The 23,758-nt window shown below is 51.3% G+C and overlaps 1 protein-coding gene across 3 annotated transcripts in view; it reads right to left on the bottom strand.

The window, feature by feature from the left end:
• The window catches only part of NRP2 (neuropilin 2), a 115,457-nt gene extending 93,889 nt beyond the window's left edge, over nt 1-21,568 (bottom strand). For 2 of the 3 annotated variants that reach the window (XM_055345186.1, XM_055345188.1), the window contains exons 1-2: nt 20,607-21,568; nt 6,334-6,511 (exon numbers count right to left, since the gene is read on the bottom strand). In XM_055345186.1, the coding sequence (XP_055201161.1) occupies nt 6,334-6,511; nt 20,607-20,679 (251 nt within the window). In that variant the 5' untranslated portion in view covers nt 20,680-21,568. The remainder of the gene's footprint in view (nt 1-6,333; nt 6,512-20,606) is intronic. The other variant, XM_055345187.1, reaches the window with a different exon arrangement.
• Between the last annotated feature and the right edge of the window lie 2,190 nt (nt 21,569-23,758).

Here is a 23,758-nt window from a genome sequence, read left to right as displayed (position 1 = left end):
TTCCAGGAAGCCTTCCTTGATCTCCCCAGCCTAGGCTGGATCTCCGTGCTGTGGGCTCACATAACATGCCCATGTTAGATCCTCGGTTGGCATGCACAGTGCCGGGGGAGACCACAGAGCACAAGAGTAAAGAGTACAGGTTGCAAAGGAGGACATTTTGGCTTCAAATCTCTTCTCTGCCATTTCTACGAGTGGGACCTGGGGCCAGAAGTTATTCCTGAAGGCCAAGTTTCTTCATCTGCAAAACGGGAAGAGTAACAATGACTTTGCATTTTTTTGATTCAAGGATCAATGAGATGATATATGTGAAGCACTTAGTAAAGTGCTGGGCTCGGAGGTGATGCTCTAGATATGGTAGCTTTATCATCAATAACCATGTATTTTTAACATTTTTAAATTTTATTTTACCTTTTTAGAGAGAAAGTGTGTGCGAATGTGGGAGGGGTAGAGGGGAGGGAGAAAGAAAGAATCTTAGGCAGGCTCCATGCTCAGTGAGGAGCCCGACACAGGGCTTGATCTCAGGATCCTGAGATTATGACCTGAGCCGAAATCAAGAGTCAGATGTTTAACTGATTGAGCTACCCAGATGCCCCAATAACCATATTTTTAACTTGCTCCCAAATTCTTAGTTCCATGAAGACAAGGAATTTACTCACCACTGTATTCCCAATACCATCATCACGGGTAGCACACAGTAGGTGTTTAGTAATTATGAATGAATGCGTGGTCCATTGCCATTTTGTTGGTGAAAGGCCAAGTCACAGAGAGCTTAGGGACTTCCACAAGCCTGTCTCACCCTCTTCTGTCATTATATCATATCACAAGATGGATGAATAGGGAAGACAGCTGTGTCTGCTTCCAGTGCAGGTTCATGCCATGTGACCTATGTCCTGGCATTTCAAATGTAAAAATATCACTGAAACAATCACGTGCATACATCTGCTTAGTACTCTAAGACCAGGTGCCCTGGGGGTATAGAAATGAAATGAAATATGTAGTCCATGCCCTTAGAGAATTTGCACGCTCAGAACACAACATTGACCACACATGAACTAAAGGCAAGCCAGCAAATCAAGGCAATACACAATGCCCTGGGAGTTCGGCACTGGGACCCACAGAAGAGAAACAGAAGAATCAAGGAAACAGAAGGGAGCGGAGTATGCAGCTGGGCACTATGGAGGGGCGAGGGAGGAGGGTCCAAGCACTGGGTACTCAAGAGGATTTCATGCAGGTACAAGGTGGTGTTGGGCTGTTTGACTGAAATGGAGGATGCTCACTGTTCGTTGGGTGGGGAGGGGCTAGATTATTGAGGTCCGGTCTGTTCCCTCTATTGACGGTGGTCATTTTATCAACCTGGGAAGCTGCTACCTCTCTAAGATATCATCCTCTACTCTGGGAGAAATAGACACATCTTCTAAGATTTAGGGAGCTCCTCTGGCCATAAATATAAGAGCACTTTGTTTATCTAGGACACTTAGCTAGAGGCCAAATATCCCTAAACCTTCAATATCTAGAACATGGGTGGGCTTTGGGGGGATGGTTTCAGAAGAAAAGACCTTGAGCACCTCAATTAATGCCAGGGACTCCATGCACCGATGCTCTTTCCACTCTGTCCCTAGGGGTGTGCCCCACCCCACACACACCCCATGCCTGGTGTGCCATGAGCTTGGCTGAGCCGACATGGTGGCCCTGGGATCACACTAGTTTGGGGCAGAGCCGAGACCCCAGATCCAAAACTTCCTAATGGACAGCAAGACCTCCTGAAGCAAAATCCATGTAACACAATAAAGGTCTAAAACAAATCAGAAGAGGAAGGCTCCAGGAGGCAGGCATACACCTAACAGGAAGGGACAGCAAGAGTACTGCTAGAAAGAAGTCCCAAACTTGGGGTGCCCGGGTGGCTCAGTGGTTAAGCCTCTGCCTTCAACTCAGGTCATGATCTCAGGGTCCTGGGATCGAGCCCTGCATGGGCTCCCTGCTTATCAGGGAGTCTGCTTCTCCCTCTGCCCCTCCCCCCACTCGTACACATGCTTTCTCTCTCTAATAAATTAATAAAATCTTTAAAAAAAAAAACCAAACCAAAATCACAATGCAAACTTTCCCAAGACAAAGGACAAAGATGCTAATGTGGTTGCTAATTGATCATGTGTATCCACATAAACAAACAGCAATCTTGCAAAGTACTTATTATCAGTTTTGCAGGTAAGGAAACTGAGGCCTGGGAAGTTTAAAAGGTGAACAAAAACTCCACTCTCAACCTCTCTGATCCAAACAGGATTATCAACCGGTCTTAGTCACCAAAAGCGAAGTTTAAAATTAGAGCCTGAATCATCAAGGAAAAGTTGACTCCCCTCAGCATTGGTTTTAAGAAGACAAGGAAGTGTGGCGCATGATTTAGAATGTTTTTTTTTTAAAGATTTTATTTATTTATTTATTCATGAGAGACACAGAGAGGGAGGCGGAGACACTGGCAGAGGGAGAAGCAGGCTCCTGGCAGGGAGCCAGATGTGAGACTTGATCCCTGAACCTAAGGGACGCCTGGGTGGCTCAGTGGTTGAGTGTCTGCCTTTAGCTCAGGGCGTGACCCCGGGGTCCCCGCATCGAGTCCCACATGGGGCTCCCTGCCTGGAGCCTGCTTCTCCCTCTGCCCGTGTCTCTGCCTCTCTCTCTCTGCCTCTCATGAATAAATAAATTAAATCTTAAAAAAAGAAAAGAAAAGAAAAGAAATCCGTTCAAAAAAGGACTTTGGAACTCTAAAGGAGTAGGTCTGGGTATCTAAAAATTTCACTTGGATGGAGCGCGGGTTTTCCGTGCCTCGTGGTGAACGAGATGACGCTGCACTGAATGCACACATAAAATCATTCGTATCAGCTTCATGTGCGTATTTTAGCCCAAGAACTGTTCTTTTAGTCTTCCTAGTGGTTTGTGCACTTTGTGAAGCACGTTTTCCCAGACACCCATCTGGAAATGACCAATTCTTAACAGGGCCCAGACTCTGGGTTTTGGTTTTACTTGGGCCTCCAGGGTTGGGGGCGGGGGGGGGGGGATGCCATGCCTGTTTGAGGACTCGTGAATAAGCTGTGTGTCATACGCAGGTGGCTGTTCTTAACAACACGGATATATCTTCAATTTCAGAAGCGGGAAAAGATTCAAGTGTGGCTGTGGGTGTTCATCACACCTGCGATCATGACCTGAGCCACCGGGCACCCTAGCGCCGTGATGCAGATGGGGAGCAGGAGCAGCCCCGCCGCAGCAGGGCCCAGGGGCTTCGCCCTGTTGCTCAGGTGGCCCTGAGCCCTGCCCCTGGGTCCCTGGGCCACAGGGAGGTGGCAGGGGTTTCGGAGCAGCGGCAGGAGCTGGGGGTGCAGAGGCCCGCTTGCAGCCCGCGGGGGGCGTCGGGGGAGTCGAGGGGTGTCGAGGAGCCCCGCACGAGGCCGTGGCTCAGGCCGGGCCTGAGCAAAAGTTTCCCAGCAGACAGCAGGCTCTCGGGCAACAAAATGAATGAGCGGCCGTTAAGGAGGGAAAGGTCTGTCTGGGGTTTTATTCTTCAACGGGCTCCACCTGTGCGTTGTCGGATCGCAAGGACTGGAGAGCCAAGGGCCTGTGTCTGCGTGTCTGGGTGGCAGCCCCTGCAGGGCCTCCCATCGTCGGGAGCACGGGGAGGAGACGTGAGGGCAGGTGCTGGTGCGGGACTGGCTCTGCTCGGGGTGCTGTTCGGGGTGCTGCTTGGGCGCTGGGGGGGTCCTGTCTGTGGTTCACTCCCTGTTAAGGATCCCCCGTAAGGATCCCCGCTGGGGGCCTGCAGAGCCAAGTGCAATTCCAAACATGCACCGGAAATGAAAGGAGAAAGGAGTCTAATTTCCTTCGGTAGTAAGTGCTTTCCAAAGCCAGGAGCTCCGCTGGAACGAAGGAGGAGAGGTGGGGAGAGAGGAGGAACCACCCAGAACTTCGAGGACCTGCATTAGGTTAATTGTTCCTCTGCCAGCAGGTCGAGCGGCCCAGGAGCAGCTCAGCTACTGCAAATGCAAGTGGCCGGGGAAGAATGTTAAAGATACTTGCAGAGCAAGAGAACCCGATGGGTGTTTCTAAATACAAAAATGAGCAGGAAGAACAGAGAAATGGCGAACGGAGGGGAAAGGGGGCGGCGGGAGGGAGAGAGACCCACGAGTGCGGTTGAAGTAGTGGAGGCTGGACCCCACCAGAGCCTTTCTGACAATCTGGCCCTGCGGAAAAGAGACCCCAGAAAGATTTTTCTTTTCTGACCCTCCAGACCTTTTCAGTTCAAGCGAGAAGCATCCATGGGGGAGTGGGGAGGAAAACAGGAAGCTACTTAGTGAGGATGATGAGCCAGGAGAGAACCTGACCCCTGACCGCTTCCCCTAATCCAAGTCCAGCAAGAGGCAACATCCTAGTCCCCTTCTGCTGCCGGAGACTCCAGCAACCTGAGTTCTCTGCAGCCCTGGAGCTGAGTCCTATGAGGGGAAGGCGGACCCCGTAGCCCCAACCAGGGCAGGAGCATGTCCTCCTGGCCTTTCATACTGCCTGACACGTGTTAAGCCAGGCTCACTGGCTCCCTGAGTTTTTCCTTCCGAAAGCCATGCCTTCTCCTCCTGCCGCTATGAATATACATAAGATGACCTCTTAGCGATTTCCCCGGGAGATCTGCTGGCATCAGCATAACAGAATTTGGCCCTCAGTCGACAGAGGTGCTTAGTCAAATTTCTCTGAGCTCAGACCCGAGCTCTCTGTGCATTATGCTTCGGTGTGTGCCAACCTTCTGCAGCCCAGCCAAAGGGACTAGGAGCAAAAACACCCAATATAGGAGCTCTTCCAACAGAAACTCTTGCTGAAGTCCACTGCGGGGAATCAGCAGGCCTGAGATGCTGTGCAAGTGTATCAGGCTGCGCATTTCACTCAGACAAAGAGGAACTGATGAGCTACCCTATGTCATCCACCGAGTCAAGAGCAGATCTGGGATTAGAAAATCCGTCTTATGACTCTTTGTCACATGAGGCATCCATCCTGGAAACCCTCCAGTTTTCAGTGAAGACTACCTCTTGTTAGGAGAAAACCATTATGTAAGTGTGAAGTAGCCCTAGGAGGGTAACGGTGACATTCACTGCCTCCCGGGCTAGCCCTGGTTAAAAGGGGGCCTTGTCTCCCGCACACGGATGAGCCGGCCTAAAGGGAGGTCTGCTCCCTTGCACTTTCTCGCCAGCTGGCCCCTTTATTAATTTTTCCGTTCTTGCAACACCTTGGCCACAAGGAATGTCCAGACTGTTGATGAATCATAAGGGGATACCAAACACCCATCAGAGCAACGGCACAGTGTGAGTGCACACTGGGAGCAGGACACGATCATTGGTACGTTCTTTGCTGCACAGAAAACTCACACTACTGTTTCAATAAGCAGATTTCCAGAGCCCACTAGGTGGTACAAAGCACATTCATTCTTGACATTACTACGTTACCTGCTCCTTCGCCTTAATTTAAGGGACCTTGGTGTCAAGAAGGCATTTCTAAAGCTCTCACAGATGTCTAAGTGCCCACTTGGTCTCTACCCATTTCCAAGATGGCAGGACTGGTGTTACGAGCCCAACTGAGCCTCCTTGGGTGACAAGTGCTCTGGAGCTTTGGTTTTCTCATCTGCAAAATGGAAGTCCTGACAGCACCGACTTCCCCAGAGCCACCGTGGGCCCTGGATGGATTGATATTTGTAAAGTAATTAGAACGGTGTCGGTGAAATAAATCCGTGACACCAGCTTTGGGACTCCAACCTGTGCAGCCCAGGTAACAAGAATCGATGCGAATCTGACACCCACCAGTGTAGACTCAGATTTTTAACTCCCTTTCCTTAAGGAAACCAGCTGCTGGTTCATAAAATAACAGCTTGATCCTCTGGGGCTGGATGCAGAGATGTCTCTACTTGGGGACCTGGCTACTAGTTTAGTAGGGAAGCTGGTGGGGTTTCCACATGCGGTGGCAGCGGTGGAAATGGAGAGCTCTCCAAGGGGAAAGTGAGTCCCAAAGTCAAGAACTGGCATATTGTACTCCACCTCATGCCCCTAGGATAGACTTCTCCTCCACTGCCCACTTTGAATACAGGGTACTATTCTCTACCCTCTTCACTCAAGAAGGCTCTTCCCTCTATACTATGGGATCCACTGGGCCTTTATTTCCCTTGAAAGAGAACATCATCTTGAGGTTTCCCTCTGGGGCCCCTATTCAGCAGGTCCTGGGTTATGGGGGCTGCCATCAGGTGCCATAAGTGGCAGGAGCCCAGGGACGTGGGTGGGAGTGTGTGTCCCGTTGGATATACAATTAGTTGCTTACTTGCAGTCGTGCTTCTCAATCTCGAAGTGAGGGTTGAAGTTGAGGACAATCTTCTGGTTGGGTTCGGGGGCGTAAACAATCCACTCGCAGTTCTGGTGGGATGGGTAATCCTGGGGGTAACCTGGGGAGGTGATGTAGCCAGCATCTTTGGAATTCAAACGACCTCCACAGGGTGAGTCTGAAAGAGAAGGCAAAGAACCCAAAGAACTTCAAATATGCTACAGCCTTTTTTTTTTCCCCTCTCCTTGTTTCTCTTCCTTACCAGTGGCTGATTAAAACTGTTTTACAGACCTTTTATGGCAGTCCAGAAGACTAACCTACTTACTCATTCGGTGGAAGAGATTATTTCAGCTCATCCCCCCAACCCCGACTCACCCAACTGAACACACACACACACAGATGTGTGTACAATCATACACACTCCCAAATTAAAATATTCCAGAAAGTGATCATAAATATTCCCAATTACATGGTCTGAGATGAAAAAAACACAAGAGCGTAGCAAACATAACACCCCCCCCCCCGCCTGCCTTTTCCTGTCTCCTCTCCTTGGTGCATCTTCCTTTTGCTCAAACCTCTCATCTCTATCTTTATCTCATAAATCCTTCATTTCATTCGGTGTCTCCCAGCCCAGCCCAGGCAGCCAGAAGTAACGGCTCCGGGAACTGACAATAGTGGTTTTGTGGTGCCGACCCACAAGCGAGCCTGGTAACAATTACATGTGATGCGGAGGAAGCACTTTCAGCTTTGGGCCAGAACAGGCCCTGGAGGGTGATTTTAGCTTCTTCTTCTCTCTCTCTCTCTCTCTTTTTTTTAAGAAAGAAAAAGCAAAAACCCCAAACATTTAATTCCACATACACCACAAATTTGATTTATTATTTCATTATACACCGAGTGGAAAAATCTGCATTGGAGAATTCATGGGCTCTGACCTCAGAGTTTCGACAAAAGTGCTTTGTGTTTTTCTATTGCTTTCTACCCACTGTCCCTCCTGCCTGGTCACCACCACCAGAGTGTGCTGCTGCTTTGTCCAGCAGCGACCACTAACCAGCCATTTGAAAGGCCACTGCAGGGGTGTAGCTGCCCCCACCTCCTTCCCAACAGTGCCTGGCTGGAGGTAAACAGCTTCATGTGGGCCAGGAGGCAAGGGGGAGACTTCAAAGGCAGAAAAGGTGGGTGATGACATTTGAAGAATATCATATATTTGGGAGTGAAGTTCTGTAATCCCCAGGAGGGGTTCCTGGGAAATGGGGGGTTTTGCTTAATACCACGGTAGAACAGAAGATAGGAAGGCATGAGAGACCTGGAAATATTCAGAAGCCTCCCGGAGACCTTCCTGAGATGTGCGCCTCTCTTAGCATCAATCACGATTTAATATCGCCATCTGCATGGAGCAGCATGGGCCCGTGAATTATGTATTACGGCTCAGCAGCCACCCTACAGGACGGGGTCTTTCTCCTGTGTTCAGTCTTTGAGGGAAAGGGTCATGCATTTTTTAACTCTACAGGTGCACTTTACTATTCCCCATGTCTGTTGGCATTACTGTCTTCCAGACCTCTGCTTTAGATTACCAGCCTGACAGGCTTTAAATGCATAAAAGATGGGCATGCTGCACAATGGTGGTTGGGACACACAAATCCACACAAGTAGCCTTTTAGGCATCGTGCCTCCAAGAGCTCAAACTGTGCCGTGTTGAACTGCCCAGAATCTAATGGATTCAGGTTCCATTTCCTACTGGGTGGAAAACAAAAGCAAGCCATTTCCTCTGGCTAGCAGAGACCACATCATCCTCTAACTAATGACCCTGCACCCTCCCCAGTCCAGCAGGACAATGGGCCCAGCCCTCCCGCAGAGAGAGGGGAGGCCAGCAGAAGCCCCGTGCCGCCCCTGTCCCCTGCAGCCAGCGCCCCTGCCCACACCACTGCCATGCTGGGCTCTCAGCTCCTTCCAGCAAGTCAGACTGTGGCCTGTTGGTGCTGGCTCCTGCGTGTGAAATGGGGCCGAGAAGGAACCTCGGAGAAAGTGGAGGTGTGGGGGCTCAGATGGCCAGCTGCTCTCACCAGGCTAGCAGGAGAGGGGATTACTCTCCTGGGTACAGCTCCTCTGCCAGCTGTTTGGCTGGAACCTGCAGCCCCGCTGCATACTCACCCCAAACCACACTGTTCGCCTTGGAACTCATCAAGAGGGGATCAGAGTTGAGCTCCTGTTTAGTAATTGTTGTGGCTTCTACATCATCCACACTCTCTCCCTCCTTCTCTGAGCCCTGCTCAGCTTCTCTCCAGCCACTCCTCCCCGAAAGGAGAACTTCTCAATTCCCTGCGCCCCCAAAGTTCGAGCTTTTAGGAATCAGACCAGGCACACATAATCAGCAATAAAGACAGGAAACTTCCTCACAGGAAGGTTTCATTTCTCATCCACACCAGGAGTGATCACCTCCCCACCCAAAAAAAAATTGGAGACTATATATAATCCATGGCTGATGGTCTATATTTTCCGTGGTAAAAACTCAACGGAAAGAAAAAGGGGTAACTCATTTCTTTTTTTTCTGTCCTGTTTTTATCCGAGGAAAATCAAGGCACTTTATGAAAATTTTTGAAAACTCATTAAAACATCTGCTTTGCTTTTGTGTAGTTAACCCCTTCTATACCCAAACATTTATGAACTCCCATGCTGGTTCGGATGGCACTCACACTCAGAAGCACACGCAAACATAGATACGGAGCGTACGTCGGGTACATACACATATTGGAAAGTCACACTTCGGCCCCATACACGCTTTCACACCCTCTCGTAAAATATCACACATCATTTTCACAGACATATATCCACCAAGATAAATACTACAATTTCTGTTTCTATCTTTCTTGGAGAGCATCGAATTCTTGAAATATATCCATAAAACTCATAAAGAAAACACAATCCTTCTACTACACCTCTTCTTGATCGCTGATATTTCATTCCCAGGTTGGAGGAGCCTTCATTTCTTGAATACAGACATGCCCCCAATAGAAATGAACTAGAATTTCTTCTGAAGAGCTACACCGTCCATTCCTTTGGAGGCCTGTATTGTGTCCCAGCAGGGACAGCATAAATGCTCTCTGTCCTGTGTCAGAGGAGCCCAGCTCAGCCAAAGCGAGTTGAACTCGAGGGCAAACCCCTTTAGGCCAATCTCCATAGACACAAGGGAAGCTGGCCCTGTAGAAGTTTGAGCTACCGAGCCTGTTTGGTGAGTTGACAAGGGACTTCTTTCTCCAGCTATTTTGCGAATACCTTTCACCTGGGGCAAATTCATTTCCCAAAGAGAAGCAGGCAAACCCAGGCTGTTCAGAGAGGTTTTCATTGGAGAGGGCAGCCGATGAGCCAGCTCAGGCCAGATGAAGACCTCTGAGGCCCAAGAATAAAAGGATTAAAGTGACACCACTAGACGTAATTGGAAAGAAAGGGAATAGTAAGTCCTAAAGTCATAAAGGTCTGATTTTTCCTCCCATGATGAGTATTTAGGTGTTTTTATTTGACAGGTGAAATGTCAGATTATTTCTGGCATTTATATCTTTCTGTCTCTTTTTCGTTGTTTTTATTTTTGTTTTTCTCCTCCTCAGATGGGCTCGTTTTTGTCGGTGGCCTAAGCAGCATCTGATGCTCCCTGGAGGTAACCTGGTTGTGGGTAAGGTAAAGGGATTTTGTATCCATCCACTTACAATTCTAAGGCATTTTGCCAGCTCCAGAAGGAACTTATCCTTCTACAGAACCCAGTTTAAGACAACCACTAGTTTCTTGGTCATATGTGATTTTTAGGAAGTAATAAGTAGAAGAAAATCTTTTGAAAAATCTGGTCTGCCTTCTAAGGAAATTCAGCTGGAGGGGTCTTAAAGGAACACAGTCTGGCCTGAACTTGACAATAATATTCACCAAAAAGAAGCCTGACTGCTGTGAATACTTTTAAATAATTAGAATTACAATGGCTCACTCCAGGACAGGCAGAGGCACCAGGTGACACCAGGCAACAGCCTGCTGGCAGTCCGTCCCCCCCCCCCCCCCCCCCCCCCCCCCCCCCCCCGCAAAACAACGATCAGATCACTTGGTTTAGCTGAACCGAAGGAAAAAGTCCTTGGCAAAACCAGGGAAATGTAGGACTGGCTGAACGTGGGACTGGAGACTCAGGTTGTTGTCAAAGGTGGGTCTGGGATAATGGGAGCAAGTTACTAGGTAGGGGGCGGGGTGGTCCCATAGTAGCAAGAAGAGGGCATGAAGCGCGCCTGGCTTTTCACTTGGGGACCTTCCCGGTCTCAGCTTCCTACCCTGCAATTCAATGAGTGGATTAAATCAAGTGTGTAGTTTTCAAAATTCTTCTTAGAAGTGTTTGTTTGCTCTTGGAACAGAACTCCAGTGTCCAAAGCAGATAGAAGCAGAAGTAGAGCTCTCTTGGGTGCAGGAGGTAGGGCAGCGAGAAGGGGTGTAGAGTCTGGGCCTCACAGTTCCCCATCACCTCCGAGGGGCTTTGGGGAACACAGTCTGAAACCCACTGAAGAGATCTCAGTTCCCTTGTTACTTTAAAGTGCCTTGTAAAAGGGAAGTGGAAGGATTAGGAGACATCTATTTCTTGCATATACCTAAGGGTCATGTACACCATATACCTGGTGGAGAAGAGCAGTGGATCTCATTTCTCCTGAAAACAATATATTTTATTTAAAGCAGAATTTATCCTTTATCCACAGCATAATCCCATCCTGTTCCTACTTCCACAGCTAGCTAGCTAACTTGTTCTTTCTTTTCTTTTCTTTTTTTAAGATTTTATTTATTCATTTGAGAGAAGGAGAAAGAGCCACAGTGAGAGAAAGCAGGGAGGGGCAGGGCTCCACCCCAGGATCCCTGAATCATGACCCGAGGACCTGAGAGGAAGGCAGACACAATGCTGTGCCCCCACAGCATTGCTTTCATTTCATGATTAGTGGCAAGGCAAAGAAGCTCTTTCTCCTATTGCAAAAGAGAGACGGTTGTCACCTTGCCACTTCACTAGCAAGAAATCTTGTCTTCAATATGGTCTCACCACTGGCAGGCTGTGTGACCTTGGGTAAGTCAGGAGACACCTCTACGACTTTGTTTCCTCACCTAGAAAGTGAGAGGGGGTGATTCTAAAGGTCAGTTCCAGTTTTCTAATCCAAAGCATATAGGATGAGGTGGGGGGAAAGGATCCTGTAACCCAAAGATTGAACCGAAAATTAAAAAGATTTCCTCTTCTCCTAGAGAACAAGGTGTTACTCCTGTTTCATCGGTGTGGTAAGCCTTGAAACAACCTCTAGGATTTTTCCGAGGAGCATGCCTGTCTTGCATTATGGAGGGTTCAGATGTCTCTTTCAATCACATTAGCTCTACTCACGTGGGTTTCTTTCCTTAACCGAGTCTATGGCTGCATATTGATAAACATTGTGGATGTGTAGTTGTGTGTGTGATCATGTCAGCAACAGTGATGCATAAAAAGGACGACCAGAGTTTCTTCAAATCCCTTGCCTGAATCATCTAAGTCCTCTGCTCAGGGTTTTAACCAAATTTTGCTCACTAACCCCGGATAAGCTGCTTTTTAAAAGTTATTTCTGTGAGCTGAGGCTGGATTTTGTTTTATTCAAAGCGACTTCAGTCTGTCACAAGACAGTCTCATAAAATCTGTATCTTGGCTTAAGCTGGGAAGAAATGAGCCAATCCATCAGCCCAGGAATGTGGCTGTTTGACCACTTCCTAAGGCAACCGGGAAGGGATGCAATCTATTCAATTTATGGGGCCGGGTGGCAGTGAATGATGCACTCCTGAAGGCACAGCAAATGGAAATCCCTGTGAACTTTTGCAGTGATAAAGTTCAAAATCTGAATAAAAGAACCTCTGGGAGGGCAACAAGGAGGGGATGAGAGGGCGGGAGTGGAAGACAGCACATAAGCATAGCAAGAAAGGAGTCAGGAACCAGGCAAGCTCCCTCTTCAGAAACACCTCCAAAGGATTCACCAAGGACAGAACTGGGAGTTGGGTCTGGAAATGGGACCTTCACAAAGTCTTTTCCCCTTCATCTGGATTCTAAAAATGAACCTTCATTTAATCGTTAAAATGTAAGTTTGATGTGATTACCTCCTCTGACCTCGAATCATGCCACCTGTGGTAACCTTGTTATTTGTCATCTTATATCATAAACAAATGCAATTCCAATAGGGCAGCCAATATAATATCATTAGTTTATATTTATGTCCACTCTTTTCCAGCCCTCTTTGCAAATGCAATTTTGATGCCATTGATGAGAGATCTGGGATTACAATTCCTGACCATGTCAACAGACATTTGGGGAAGGAAATAGAGGAAGAATAATTCTGAAGTCTCTCCAAAAACCGAAGGAGAAAAAAAGGGTAATATGATTTTTGTTTCATTTATTTTGATTAACTGAAGGCTCATGTTAAAACGTCAGTGGCGCCCCATTCGTTAGTGAATGGAATCCAAACCCCTTGGCCTAGCAATGGGGCCTTGCATTTAGCCTAAGGAATCATTTCTGTGTGCAATCCTTATTTGCAATTCTTTCCCTCCACATATTTTAAACTGCAGCTTCTGAGTGTTCTCCAATTAAACCCAGTGTCTATTTCTCTGCTCTCATCTTCCCCTGATACCCATTTTCCAGCTCTAAAGCCCATCCATCTTCTCAGGCTGAGATACCACCTCCACCCTCCCTGGACTCCCACACCAAGAGGACTCAACCAGCCTCCGTATCTCAAACCTCGCACCTCGGAGATGGAAGCTTTTTAATGCCTTCTAAGGTGTGCAAGAGCTCGGGACAGCCCGATCCATTCCGCTGGACCACTGCAACTTGAGAGTATGACTCCTTCCTCATTCGTCTTTGGTGAACTTCATAGGATAAAACCCAGAGCCTTCCCCAAAAGTCCGACTCAGTGAGGTATGATGAATTCACCAGTTACTAGTTGACTGACATAAGGCCAAAAGAATCATTAGCTAGCCCAAACTCGAGGAAGCCTTATCACAAATTGTCCTATACCTGGTCATGAGTTAAGGTTGAGTTATGTGAATCATGTCTCCAAAGACACTCTAAACCTTGGATAATAATGATGATGCAGTTCAAAGGGATATTTACAATTTTAATCCTAGTAATGGTAAAAATAATTTATCTGAGGGTTTCTTTGTCCCATCCCTCCCTCACTCTTCCAAAGGTGAGTTCTAGATATCTGTTACCCGTAGCACCAGGAAGACACACACTTGCTGCTTCATCACAAGACTGTGTGCTGGTAACAGATGATCTCTTGCTGGGTTTCAGGCCCCTTCTCTCTACCTATCCCTCCCCATCTCCCTTCTCCCAATATGCCTTTGGGGCACCTCTGTTTTATTTTTCCCCTTTATCAAAACAATTATTATTATTACTAGTGCTCGGCCCAGTAGTTCACAGTTCCCTTTATCTTCTCTGCTGAAAGACTGGCCAGAGCCCAGATCATTGGTTATCAGGATCTTTGGAGGCGGTGAGTAGGGATTCACTGCATATGTGCATTAAACTGGCCAGCAGCCCCATCCACTGCGCGCTACTGGGGAGAGCTTTCCTTTTGTTATTCCCAACCCCCTCCCTTTTTCCTGGATTAGATCATGCCTCTTTTATGAAGACCCAGAGGGAAATGGGATTATTAAGAGTCTTGCTGGGTAAAAGCTATTTTGTCTTTATGATGACTTTCTTGAGTTCAGCTGCTGAGGGGCCTTAACGCCGCCGGAGTAGAAGTTATTGCACGTTCGGGGAGCACCTTCCACACAGTGCTCCCTGCTGAGCATACTTGCAGTGATGAAGGATGGACCAGGAGAAAAGGAAAGGGAAGGAAAGGGAGAGATTAAAAAAAAACGAAGTAGAGATGAGAACACTGAAAGCAGAAGAACAAGGGGAGAGAGAGAGAGAAAGAGAAAAAAAAAAAAAACGCAACAAGGAGGCGTAAATCTAAGTTGAAAACCCAGCAAAGAATATTGCTCTCTGAAGAACAGTGTGCTGAGAGAGCATCTGAAGCTTATAAAACACAGACAAACGTTCAGTGGGGTAAGAGCTGAGAATGACCATTATTTACTTATTACAAACATGCATAAAAATAACATAAACTTACCACAATGGTTATAATGTACTTTCTATGATCATGAGATACAGTTCAACCTCACTGAAGCTCTTCTGAAGACAAATACCTTCGGAATTGGACCAAACAGTAGTCTATGTAACCTGCCATAGCACAAAAAAAAAAAAAAAAACACAAACAAAAAAACCCAAAAACCTAGGGAGAGTAGGTATTACTATCAAACACACTTTCCAGAGAAAGAAATGAGGTTCAGAGAGATGAAGTGTTCTGGACCCCAGAGCCGGCAAACGGCTGAGCTGGATCTTAAACCTAGGCAGTCTGGCTTTGATGCTTCAGAAGTTGGGAAGCCCAAGGCAGGGCTCCCCAAAACTTCTATGTGACAAACTTATTTAGTGGCATTTAGAGAAAGAAAAATGTTTTGCCTGTGTGAAATCTCCCTTTGCTTTTCCCGTGCCAGTAATCCTTCTGTGTGAACAATGAGAGATGTGTTCGGGGCTGGGGTGTGGGGAGGGCTGGAAGCACTTAACACCTTCTCCCCTCCCTGCACACATTGGCACCCTGCTCCTTGTCCTCCTGGCCCTCTTTCCTGTGTACTGGAAACCGAGGTGCGGCTCTCTGGGGGAGGGAGGGTGGTGTGGATAGGATGTTCGGGTCTGAAACCATGTGTCACAACATTGAGGGTTTTTTGCTGGCAACTCCCATTTCTCTCCTTACTCCTCAACCCCACTCATCCCTATCCCAAATGCCACATTGTTATTGTTCTACTGGATAGGAGCAGCATTTTCAGAAATGGGGGATTTATTTTTATAGCACAGCTGGTCTGCCAAAGGTCACATAATTTGGCAACGTTCCCAGTGGTTAAAAATTAATTTCTTCTTATTAATACAACCAAGGTCCCAAAGGATCGGAGCTCAGCCTTATCTAAACTTGACAGCTTCCTAAACCTTCAGAAGATGCTTTCTCCTGGAGGGCCAGACACACTACAAGGCCTCGGTGTCCAGGAATCCAGCCTCATCGAATCCTGTTAGGTAATGAAACCATTAAGCCCCTTGGCCATTTCTCATCAAGGCTGATAAAGCTTTGAAAAAACGCTGTAGGTTCCCCCTAGGTCAAACTCATCCTGTGTCTTCCAGGAATGGGTTAATAAATAATAATAATAATAATAAAATAATAATAATAATAATAAAGTGAATTCCTTACCTGGAAGGAAAGATACCAAGACTAACTTCAGGGGATCAAACTCATGTCTGCCACTCAAGGAGGGTGCTTCAAAGATCACACAGTGGCAAATAACGGTCAGACGATAAAAGACTTCAAATACGTTAATGACAACATAAACTACTGCCCAGATGTCACGTCTCAAGTCCTTTCTCAACAGTGCAAGAAATTAAAAGGTATCATGCTTCTGCTCCATCTTCTAAAAAAGGAAAAAAATCTCATCTCTGTTTCCTAGACTTTCCCAGCTGGACTTTTGGGGAATACGTTCTGAAAACCCTTATGAATAAGCCTGGCTCTGAATCCTATCAACCAAGAACTGTCCCACACTCTGATCACCCAAAGTCAGGTCATTCTCTTGATTACTGTAATGAGCAGTTGAATGAAATGAAAAACACCAAGCAGGGGCCTCAGAATCATCTAGTCCAAGGCATTTCTCTCCGCGGATGCCCCCAGACCCCTCCCAGCCCTTGTTTACATTCATGCCCCATTGCATATGAAATGGCATTTGGATTCCTCTAACTTTTTCTATACTAGGAAGATAGGAGCTAACCTTTCTGGTTGCAGAATGTGGACTTTCACATTCAACAGCAGGGGATGAGAGCCATTTGGTAGACAGCAGGGGTCCTGTCTAGATAGCCTGGGGTTCCAGTCACTGCAGCCTCCCAACCTTACATTTCGCCAGTTGGGTGCTCTGTGACTTAATCTGAAGGCTCCGCAGAATGAACAAACAGTCCAAACCTGCAGTGCGCCCGGGCATTCACAACCCTAGCAGGCACATCCTGGACAAGAAGGCGCTTGCCTGGAGCACGCACGGGGAGCTCTCCTCTTCCCACTGTTTTGCACTGTGTGCTCTGTTGGCAATTGGTAACAGTTTCACTACCTCCGGTGGCTGCTTATGGGGTAACGTTTACTGGGCAAGCTCCAAATGTGGGCATGAGACCAGTCCCCAGAGCCTAGAGCAGGCCAGGCTGTCGGTACACAACCTAGGAGTTGGTTTTGCTGGCAAATCATTATACCTGCCCGGAGTCCTCCAGCATGTTGGGGAGAGAGCTAAAAAAGAATCCCTCATCAGGCTCCTAGAACATCATTGCTTCTCCTTTCGGATTTATTTGAACCCAGACCTGTCTCCCACAGACAATTTACACCTCTTATCTGATCATCCACTCCAGACGCAAGGTTGATTGACCGCGTCAGCCCGTGTCCATGGCAATGGTGTTTAAACCCAAGCATAGATCAAAGCTCTGGGGGCGGCGGGGATGGGGGGGGTGGAGGGGGAGGCAGGTTGTGGGTTATAGGGTCCTGGTTCTTTCGGGCCCCAAGCGGTGTGTCCCGGAGGTGGAGACGTTTGGGCGGGGAGTTGCCACCATCTGAAAAAAACCCATTGTCAGGGCCTGAATAATTTCCTGAGCAAACCCCAGACCACCCCCCTCCCCATTAACTCTTGCAAAGGGGAGCTTCGGGGCGCGGACGGGGAGCGGCTAGCGCCAGGGGGCTCTGCGCTCAGCCTGCAGCCCTTAGGAAGGGGGGAGGGCGGAGGGGGGCGGCGGGCCGAGCAGCGCCGGGGAAGCGGGGCTCCCTCCCCTCCCCTTCCAGAGAAATTCAACCGGAGCCGCAGAAGCTGCGACACTGACCAGCCGAATCCCCTAAGCTTTGCCAGGAAAGCGGATTCCCACCCCGCCCCCACGGTTCCCAGAGGAGAGACCGGTTCATCCCCCCACCCCCCACCCCTGCCATGCCCCTGCCAGTCCCTGGACCGCGGCTCCCCCCCACCCAGCCCCCGGGCGCCCGGGACCCGGCTGGAAAAGCTGCGATGCAGTCAGCCCGCGCGAGCAAAGGGGGCGGGGGGGGGGGGGACAGTCGTTTAATCACAGCTCGCCTCGCCTCCATTAACTCGTGTGCATATTAAAAAGAAATCAATCAGTGAAAAATGAAGCGTTGGCCGTGCAGATTTCTTTTTCTCACGTGGAAAAAGCCAGGGGCGAGGCGGCTGGGGGGGGGGAGGGGAGGCGGACCGCGCCGGCGACTGCAGAGGTTCCTCCCCAGCCGAGAACCCTCCTCTGCGCAGCGGAGACTTAACTTTCTGGCCGCGGACCGCGCGGAGGAAATGCCGCAGGCCTGTCCCTGGGGGTGTCCGGAGTCGGGGGGAGGAGGAGGGGGGGGCAGGCCTGGAGGAGTTGGAGGCGGCCAACTTCCCCCGGCCCCGAGCCTTGCTTTTGCTTTCGCTGGGGATCTCTCTGCCCTAATAGAATGTTTATGGATCGCTGGGCTCCGTTTCTGCCGCGGAGCCCACACAAATCGATGCGGGGCGTTAGAGACCGCGCGGAGGGGGGCTGGGGACCCCCACGGCCCCACCACGTGGACGCCCGCGCGCCGCGAGCTCCTCACCTGTCCGGGCGGGCGCACGGGGGGCGCGGGGCAGGTTGCGCGCATCCCCGGGGCTGCAACCGCCTCCTCTCCGCCCCCGGCCCGGCTCCCCGCCACCCGCTCGGGCCAGCGCGGGGCTCCCCAGCTCCCGCGGCTCCCCGGGGGCGCCAAGGGCAGTTCGGCGGCAGAGCCGAGCGCAGGAGGCGGGAGGCGGGAGGGGGCGCTCAGCGCAGGGCCCGCCCGGCGGCCCCGAACCCCGAGCCCGCGAACCCAGGCCGGGGGGAGGCAGCAGGCGGCGGGGCGCGGGGCGGGGAGCTGGTTTGCGCCGCGCGTGGGCCTCCCTGCCGCCGCGGCCGTGGGGCTGTCCGCGCAGCCGCCCCCCCGGCTGCACCCTGCGCCTCCCTTTGCTCTGACTCCCCGGAGCCCCCCACCCCCGGCGGGCGCGCCCCGGGTGAGTCACAGGTCTAGTGGGGCCTCGCCCTTTGCCCCCCCGCTGCCAGCCTCCCGCGTGCGGGTCGGTGCTCCGACGGCCAGCCCGAGCTCCCCGCGCTCTGCGGTCGCCTTTTGGAGGGGCTGGAGAGGATCCTCCCCGGGCGGGTCCCGGATGCGCGTCCCACAAGGGGTCCCACCCCGGGTGCGGGGCTGCCTGCGGCGTGAGCTGCAGCGGGTGACCTGCCCCGCGCGCGGCGCCTCCGGGCTTCGGAGAAGTGACGCAGCGCGGCCCTGGGCTGGGGGGTGGGGTGGGCGGGGGCTCTGCGGAGGGCGCCGCAGGCAGGTGGCGGCGCGGGACTGGGTTCGAGCGGCCGTCGCGCGCACACGTACGCTCCGCGCAGCGCTCGGGGACAGATGTGCGAACATCTGGGGTAGGAGATGGCCCCGGAGTCTTCACGACCCCTCCCGCTCCGCAAAGCACACAGAACCTGAAGTTGTGTGTGTGTGTGTGTGTGTGTGTGTGTGTCTGCGAGCGCGCGTGCCGGCGTGTGCCCCAGTGTGCGCGCGCTCGCCGGGGCCTGCTGGAGTCCGCGCCTGAATACACCACATACCGTGGGCATCCTCTCCGCGCGCGCGCACACACACACACACACACACACACAGCGGATCACACAAACATACATAATTTATGCAGCATCTAGGTCTGTGGGAGGTAATTTAATTTCGCTTCAAGCTGGGAACTTAGAATTAAGGCAAGAGGGCTGGGGGAGACACAGGAAATCTCCCCAAGCGGGACCTGCGCCCATCTTTTGAAACGATTTGCAGCTGCCCTGAAGCCCGGCTACGGCGGGGGGGGGGGGGGGGGCAGCAAACGTGTGCACGTAGATGGCAAAGGCATTCCTCAGTCCTGCTTCCCCTCAAGTAGACGCTCAAACTGAAATGGGGGGTGCCGGCGGTGAGAACCAGAGCACCCAGCGCACAGCTTCCCCTTTGGGCTCCCACGGAACCCCCCAGGCCGCTGTGATGGAGGGAGGGTGCCCAGGGAGCTGCAAGGGGTTAGCCCTGCCACTGCGGCAGGAGCCTTCCGGGAAGGGCACTTCAGGAAGCCTGTACCTCCTCTTTCCCCTGTTTCCTCCACAGATGGTTTCCCCATTCTCAATCACCTGTAGCAGCTTCCAAGAGTTTTGCCAGATTCCCGACACTGTTCTCCGAGGGGAGAAGAGGCTCACTCTGGAGAGTGGCGTGGGCAAGGAAGGACAAGCCCCACTGGATTGCCTGCGCCCAGAAAGCCCTTCTCGGGCAGGGTGCCCCTTGCCAGCCCTCCTCCCGCTGCCAAATACTGGCCCCAGACTGTTCTGGGCCTTGCAGTCCTTATCTCTGCAGTCTGTCCACACACCCTTTTTGGCAGTGGTTGAGAACAAATTCCACTCAAAAGTTTCTAACCACTTCACAAGAGTAAGAGACCTTCGAAGGCCACGCAGTCTGTTTTATCTAATAATAATTTTTAAAAGAACATGATTTGCTTTCCCAGAAAACACATGGATGCAGGAAAGAGAGCGGGGTCCACCAGCCGCCTTGGTTGCCAGCAGCGCCCAGCCCCAAGCCCCTAGCTCAGCTGCAGGCCAACTTGCTCCATCAAGCCGGAGCCCTGTGGTTCTGAGGCGTATCCACACATTCTGCAATGAATCCACAGCGCTGGAAAACCAAAACTAGACTCTTGTGTTTCCCAAGCCCTTCAGTTAACATTGCTCAATGCAGCTAAGTGGAGAGAATGCAAATGATTTATATTTCACTGGCTAGGTTGAAGAAACTCAAGGGAGATGTGTTCTGCTTCAAGACAGGGGGAAAAAAATCCCAAAAACTGTAATGCAAAGGCTTTGTAGTATTTTTAAACCTTTGATTCAGTCCATATGTGACATCTGAACACCGCCAAATTCTGTCTGTGTTTCAAAACACACACACACACACACACTCATAACAGGAGAGAAAAGTTGGGTTTTAGGAGCCGTGGTGGTGCAGGGAGGACCGGCTGGGATCCCTCTTGAAATTATTTAGTATAGAAGGAGCCTCCTTCTATGCCATTCCGTGTGGCCCATATGAGCAGTTGCTTATTAAAAGGAAAAGCATGCTGAGATGAACAGGAAAAAAAAAAAAAAACTTTCAGGGGCTTACCTGGTTGGCCTCTCACTTCGCATCCTGAAAAGTAGAGAGCTAAGACGACCCAGGTGAGAGGAAACATATCCATTTTGGAGAAGGAGGCTTTCTCCAGAGCTGGTTTCGCAGATTTCTTGTATGATTTTAAGTCTTTGTGTTTTTCTTTCCCTTAGGTTCTTCCTTACAGTGTCTTCTGCAAAGGTTTGCACCGGTCAGGTCAGTGTCCCCCGTCCTGGGTCCTGGCGGCCCGTCTTCACCTTTATTCCTCCTGCTGGATCCTCACCTCCCCAAGAGGAGGGTGGCTCTCGGAATCAGCAGAGCGGGGGCAAGCCGGGAAGAGGGGGGCGGACGGCTTTCCAATCTTAAGAAGAAAACGCATCTATGTCCTCTCCAGTTCCTCAAAGTATCATTTCCTTTCTCCTACAACATCACGGAGATTTCCCGAAAGCCAAGCGTAAAGAAAAAAATATATATATGTATATAAAATAATAATAATAATAATAATAATAAAAAGGAAAGCCCAGACTTGCCTCGGGCATCCCCCGGTCCCCCAGGCAGCTGTGATCTCAGAGGCGGAGGCTGACGCGCATCCCCGGCCCCCGGGACCCCCACGCGGGCGGAGGCGCCCACGGCCGGACGGCCCGAGCGGGAGGCGGCCGCGCGGCTCTGCCCTCGCCGGGTCCCCCTGGCGGGAGCGTCCCCAGCGGCTACGCGCGCCCGGCCAGCCTGGCGAGGGGAGGCACCGCGGAGAGGCGGCGGCGGCTGCAGCGGCGGCGGCTGCGGGCGGCGGGGCGCGGCGGCGGGGCGCGGCGGGCAGGCAGCGAGCCGCCCTCACCTCCACCTCGCCGGGCGCCGGGCCGGGCTCTGCGCGCCGGAGGATGTGCCGCGGGCGGGCTGCGGGCCGGTGCCTCGCTCGCCGCCTGTGCGTCCCCGCCGGCTCCCCCCAGCCTTTTCAGGCCGAGCAGCATGTGGATGTCAGCGCCGCGGCACCGCGATCCGATTACGCGCCGGCTCAGGGCCCGCCCCCTCTGTGTTCCTGATTAAAGAGGCAGCCGCGGAGGCGCGCGGCGCACGGCGCGGCGGCTCCCGGCCCGGGCGGGGCGGGGCGGCGGCCCCCTCCCCCCGCACCCCCTGCACCCCCGGGGCCGCGGCCCGATCAAAGTTGAGGCGGCTCCCGTGCGGCTCCGTCCTCGCCCACCCGGGCACCTCCGCGCCTGGCTGCGCCCCGCCGCCCGTGCGCAAAGCCCGGGAGAGGGAGCGCCCCGGGGCGCGCTGCCCTGGGCCGCGGGGTCCCCGCCCGTGCGAGGCTCCGCGGGGGCGCCCCCCCCAGGCCCCTGCTCCCAGGCCACACGCGTGGAGCCCCGCACAGCGCCACGCGCAATGGCGTTAGGAGAGGAGTCGGGGGTTCGGTGCAGGCGAGCGGGCGTCCGCACGGGCGGCGGCGCCGAGGAGGACCCCGAACCCTCGTGCGCTTCCTCCCCGGGGCCTTTGTTGTGTCGCCCTCCTCGCGGGGCCAGGGTGTAGTCCTCCCCGCGCACCCAACTTGTAGCAGGAGAGACACTTTGTGCAAAGAATTTCTCCAGGTAATTCAATTGCATCCCCCCCCCGCCCCGCCCCGCCCCAAGCCTCCCCAAAAGTACGGGTACGTGAAGGCTTCTCCTCCAAATGCTACTGTAACCACTTCTATTCACCTCCCCACCCCCCATGGAAATGTGGTCAGGGCGCGCAGAGAAAGAAAACAGCATTATGCCAACTATTTTTAAATGGAGGTGTGAAAACTGTTTAGAGGGAGTTGTAAGCTAACAGCTGGGGAAACACTTGTATCTTTGTTTCCGAGGATGGCTTTGTGGATTCCAAACTGTCTTGCTTCACTAAGCACCCATTACTGCATTATCCTAAAGACTCCCAACAAGAACAGTCTAAATAACACTCCGCATATACCTCCTCTGCCACTCTGCCGATGAAGAAAAATAAAGTTTCGGTGACAAGAAGCACACACACATCTGACTATCCCATTTATTTCTTTGCTTGTACTTGTGGATTCTTCTGGGTGGTTTTCCTCCTTATCTGGACTTGCCATTAGCTTTGTTTATCACTTTTAGTGTTTGAAAAATCTGTAACTCCCACTTAACTGTTATTTACACTGAGATAACCAAAACAAAATTGAATCAGAAGTGATTTGCAAATAGTTGAGCCAAGCCATGGAGGGATTTTACAGTGCTGCATATCACACTGCTAATCTTAGATGCCTGGTTTGAAAGGGCATTTAACAGAGGCCTAGTGAGTTCTTCCAGGGAACCTATCCTGCTGGCCGGCCTAAAGGCTACCTTCATTCCTTTCATCCCCCACCCCCACACCTCTCTCTTCCCTCTTGCCCGCCTTTCCTGGACTTGAGAGCACATCCCCATCATTAAAAACTCCAGATTTACTTTTTTCCCCCCTATTGAAACACCAAAATAAAGAAAGACTGCCACTCTCCAACATTTAATGGGATAAAAAGGCAGTCTGGATTTTGAACCTTCAGCAGAGCTCCTGGCTTCTATCATTGCCAAGATGCTAACCTAAGGACAACCAACACTACTATTAGTGACACTACTATCTATTAGTGACACTCTAATGAGTAAAGAAAGTCATTTAGTAGCACCTCACCCCACAGCTCCCCGCGTGGGCCAAACCATTCATTCTAGCAAGTGCCCCACCTGAAAGAATCCTGTTTCTGAGAACACTGCGGCCAGAGTTTAGGTCAATGGCACAGGGAAGAGGAGAAAAGAGACAAAAGGTACACTGAAGCCCATTGGGAAGCCATAAGAATAGCAACTCTGGGCTTCTGCTCTTGGGGCCTAAGGATTGAGGGTCCCCCTCAGGCTACTTGGAGCTGCCTGGGTCTGGAAGGAAGAAGGAAGAAGGTCAGTTCAGCTCCTGGACCTGACTCCCAGCGTTACGGATTTTAATTTTTCAGCGGTGCCCTAAAGAGGGAGCTAACTTACTTCCTGGCAGTTCTCACTCCAACTGCTGCAAGCCTTCTCATCAATCCGCTTGAGTGCAGTTGGGTAGAGGGTGAGAGGCTCGTTCAGAGCCCCGGGGACTCCAAGCGGCCGGACCATGCGTAATCCTCTAGGGGGCAGCACTGAATAAATAATGCGAATACTACCTGCAGCAGCACTGCAGGC

The sequence above is a fragment of the Nyctereutes procyonoides genome, unplaced genomic scaffold (genome assembly GCF_905146905.1).
Source record: "Nyctereutes procyonoides isolate TBG_1078 unplaced genomic scaffold, NYPRO_anot_genome, whole genome shotgun sequence".
NCBI lineage: Eukaryota > Metazoa > Chordata > Mammalia > Carnivora > Canidae > Nyctereutes > Nyctereutes procyonoides.
The sequence above is the reverse complement of the archived record's forward strand: the minus strand, read 5'-3'. Positions and strand labels throughout refer to the sequence as shown.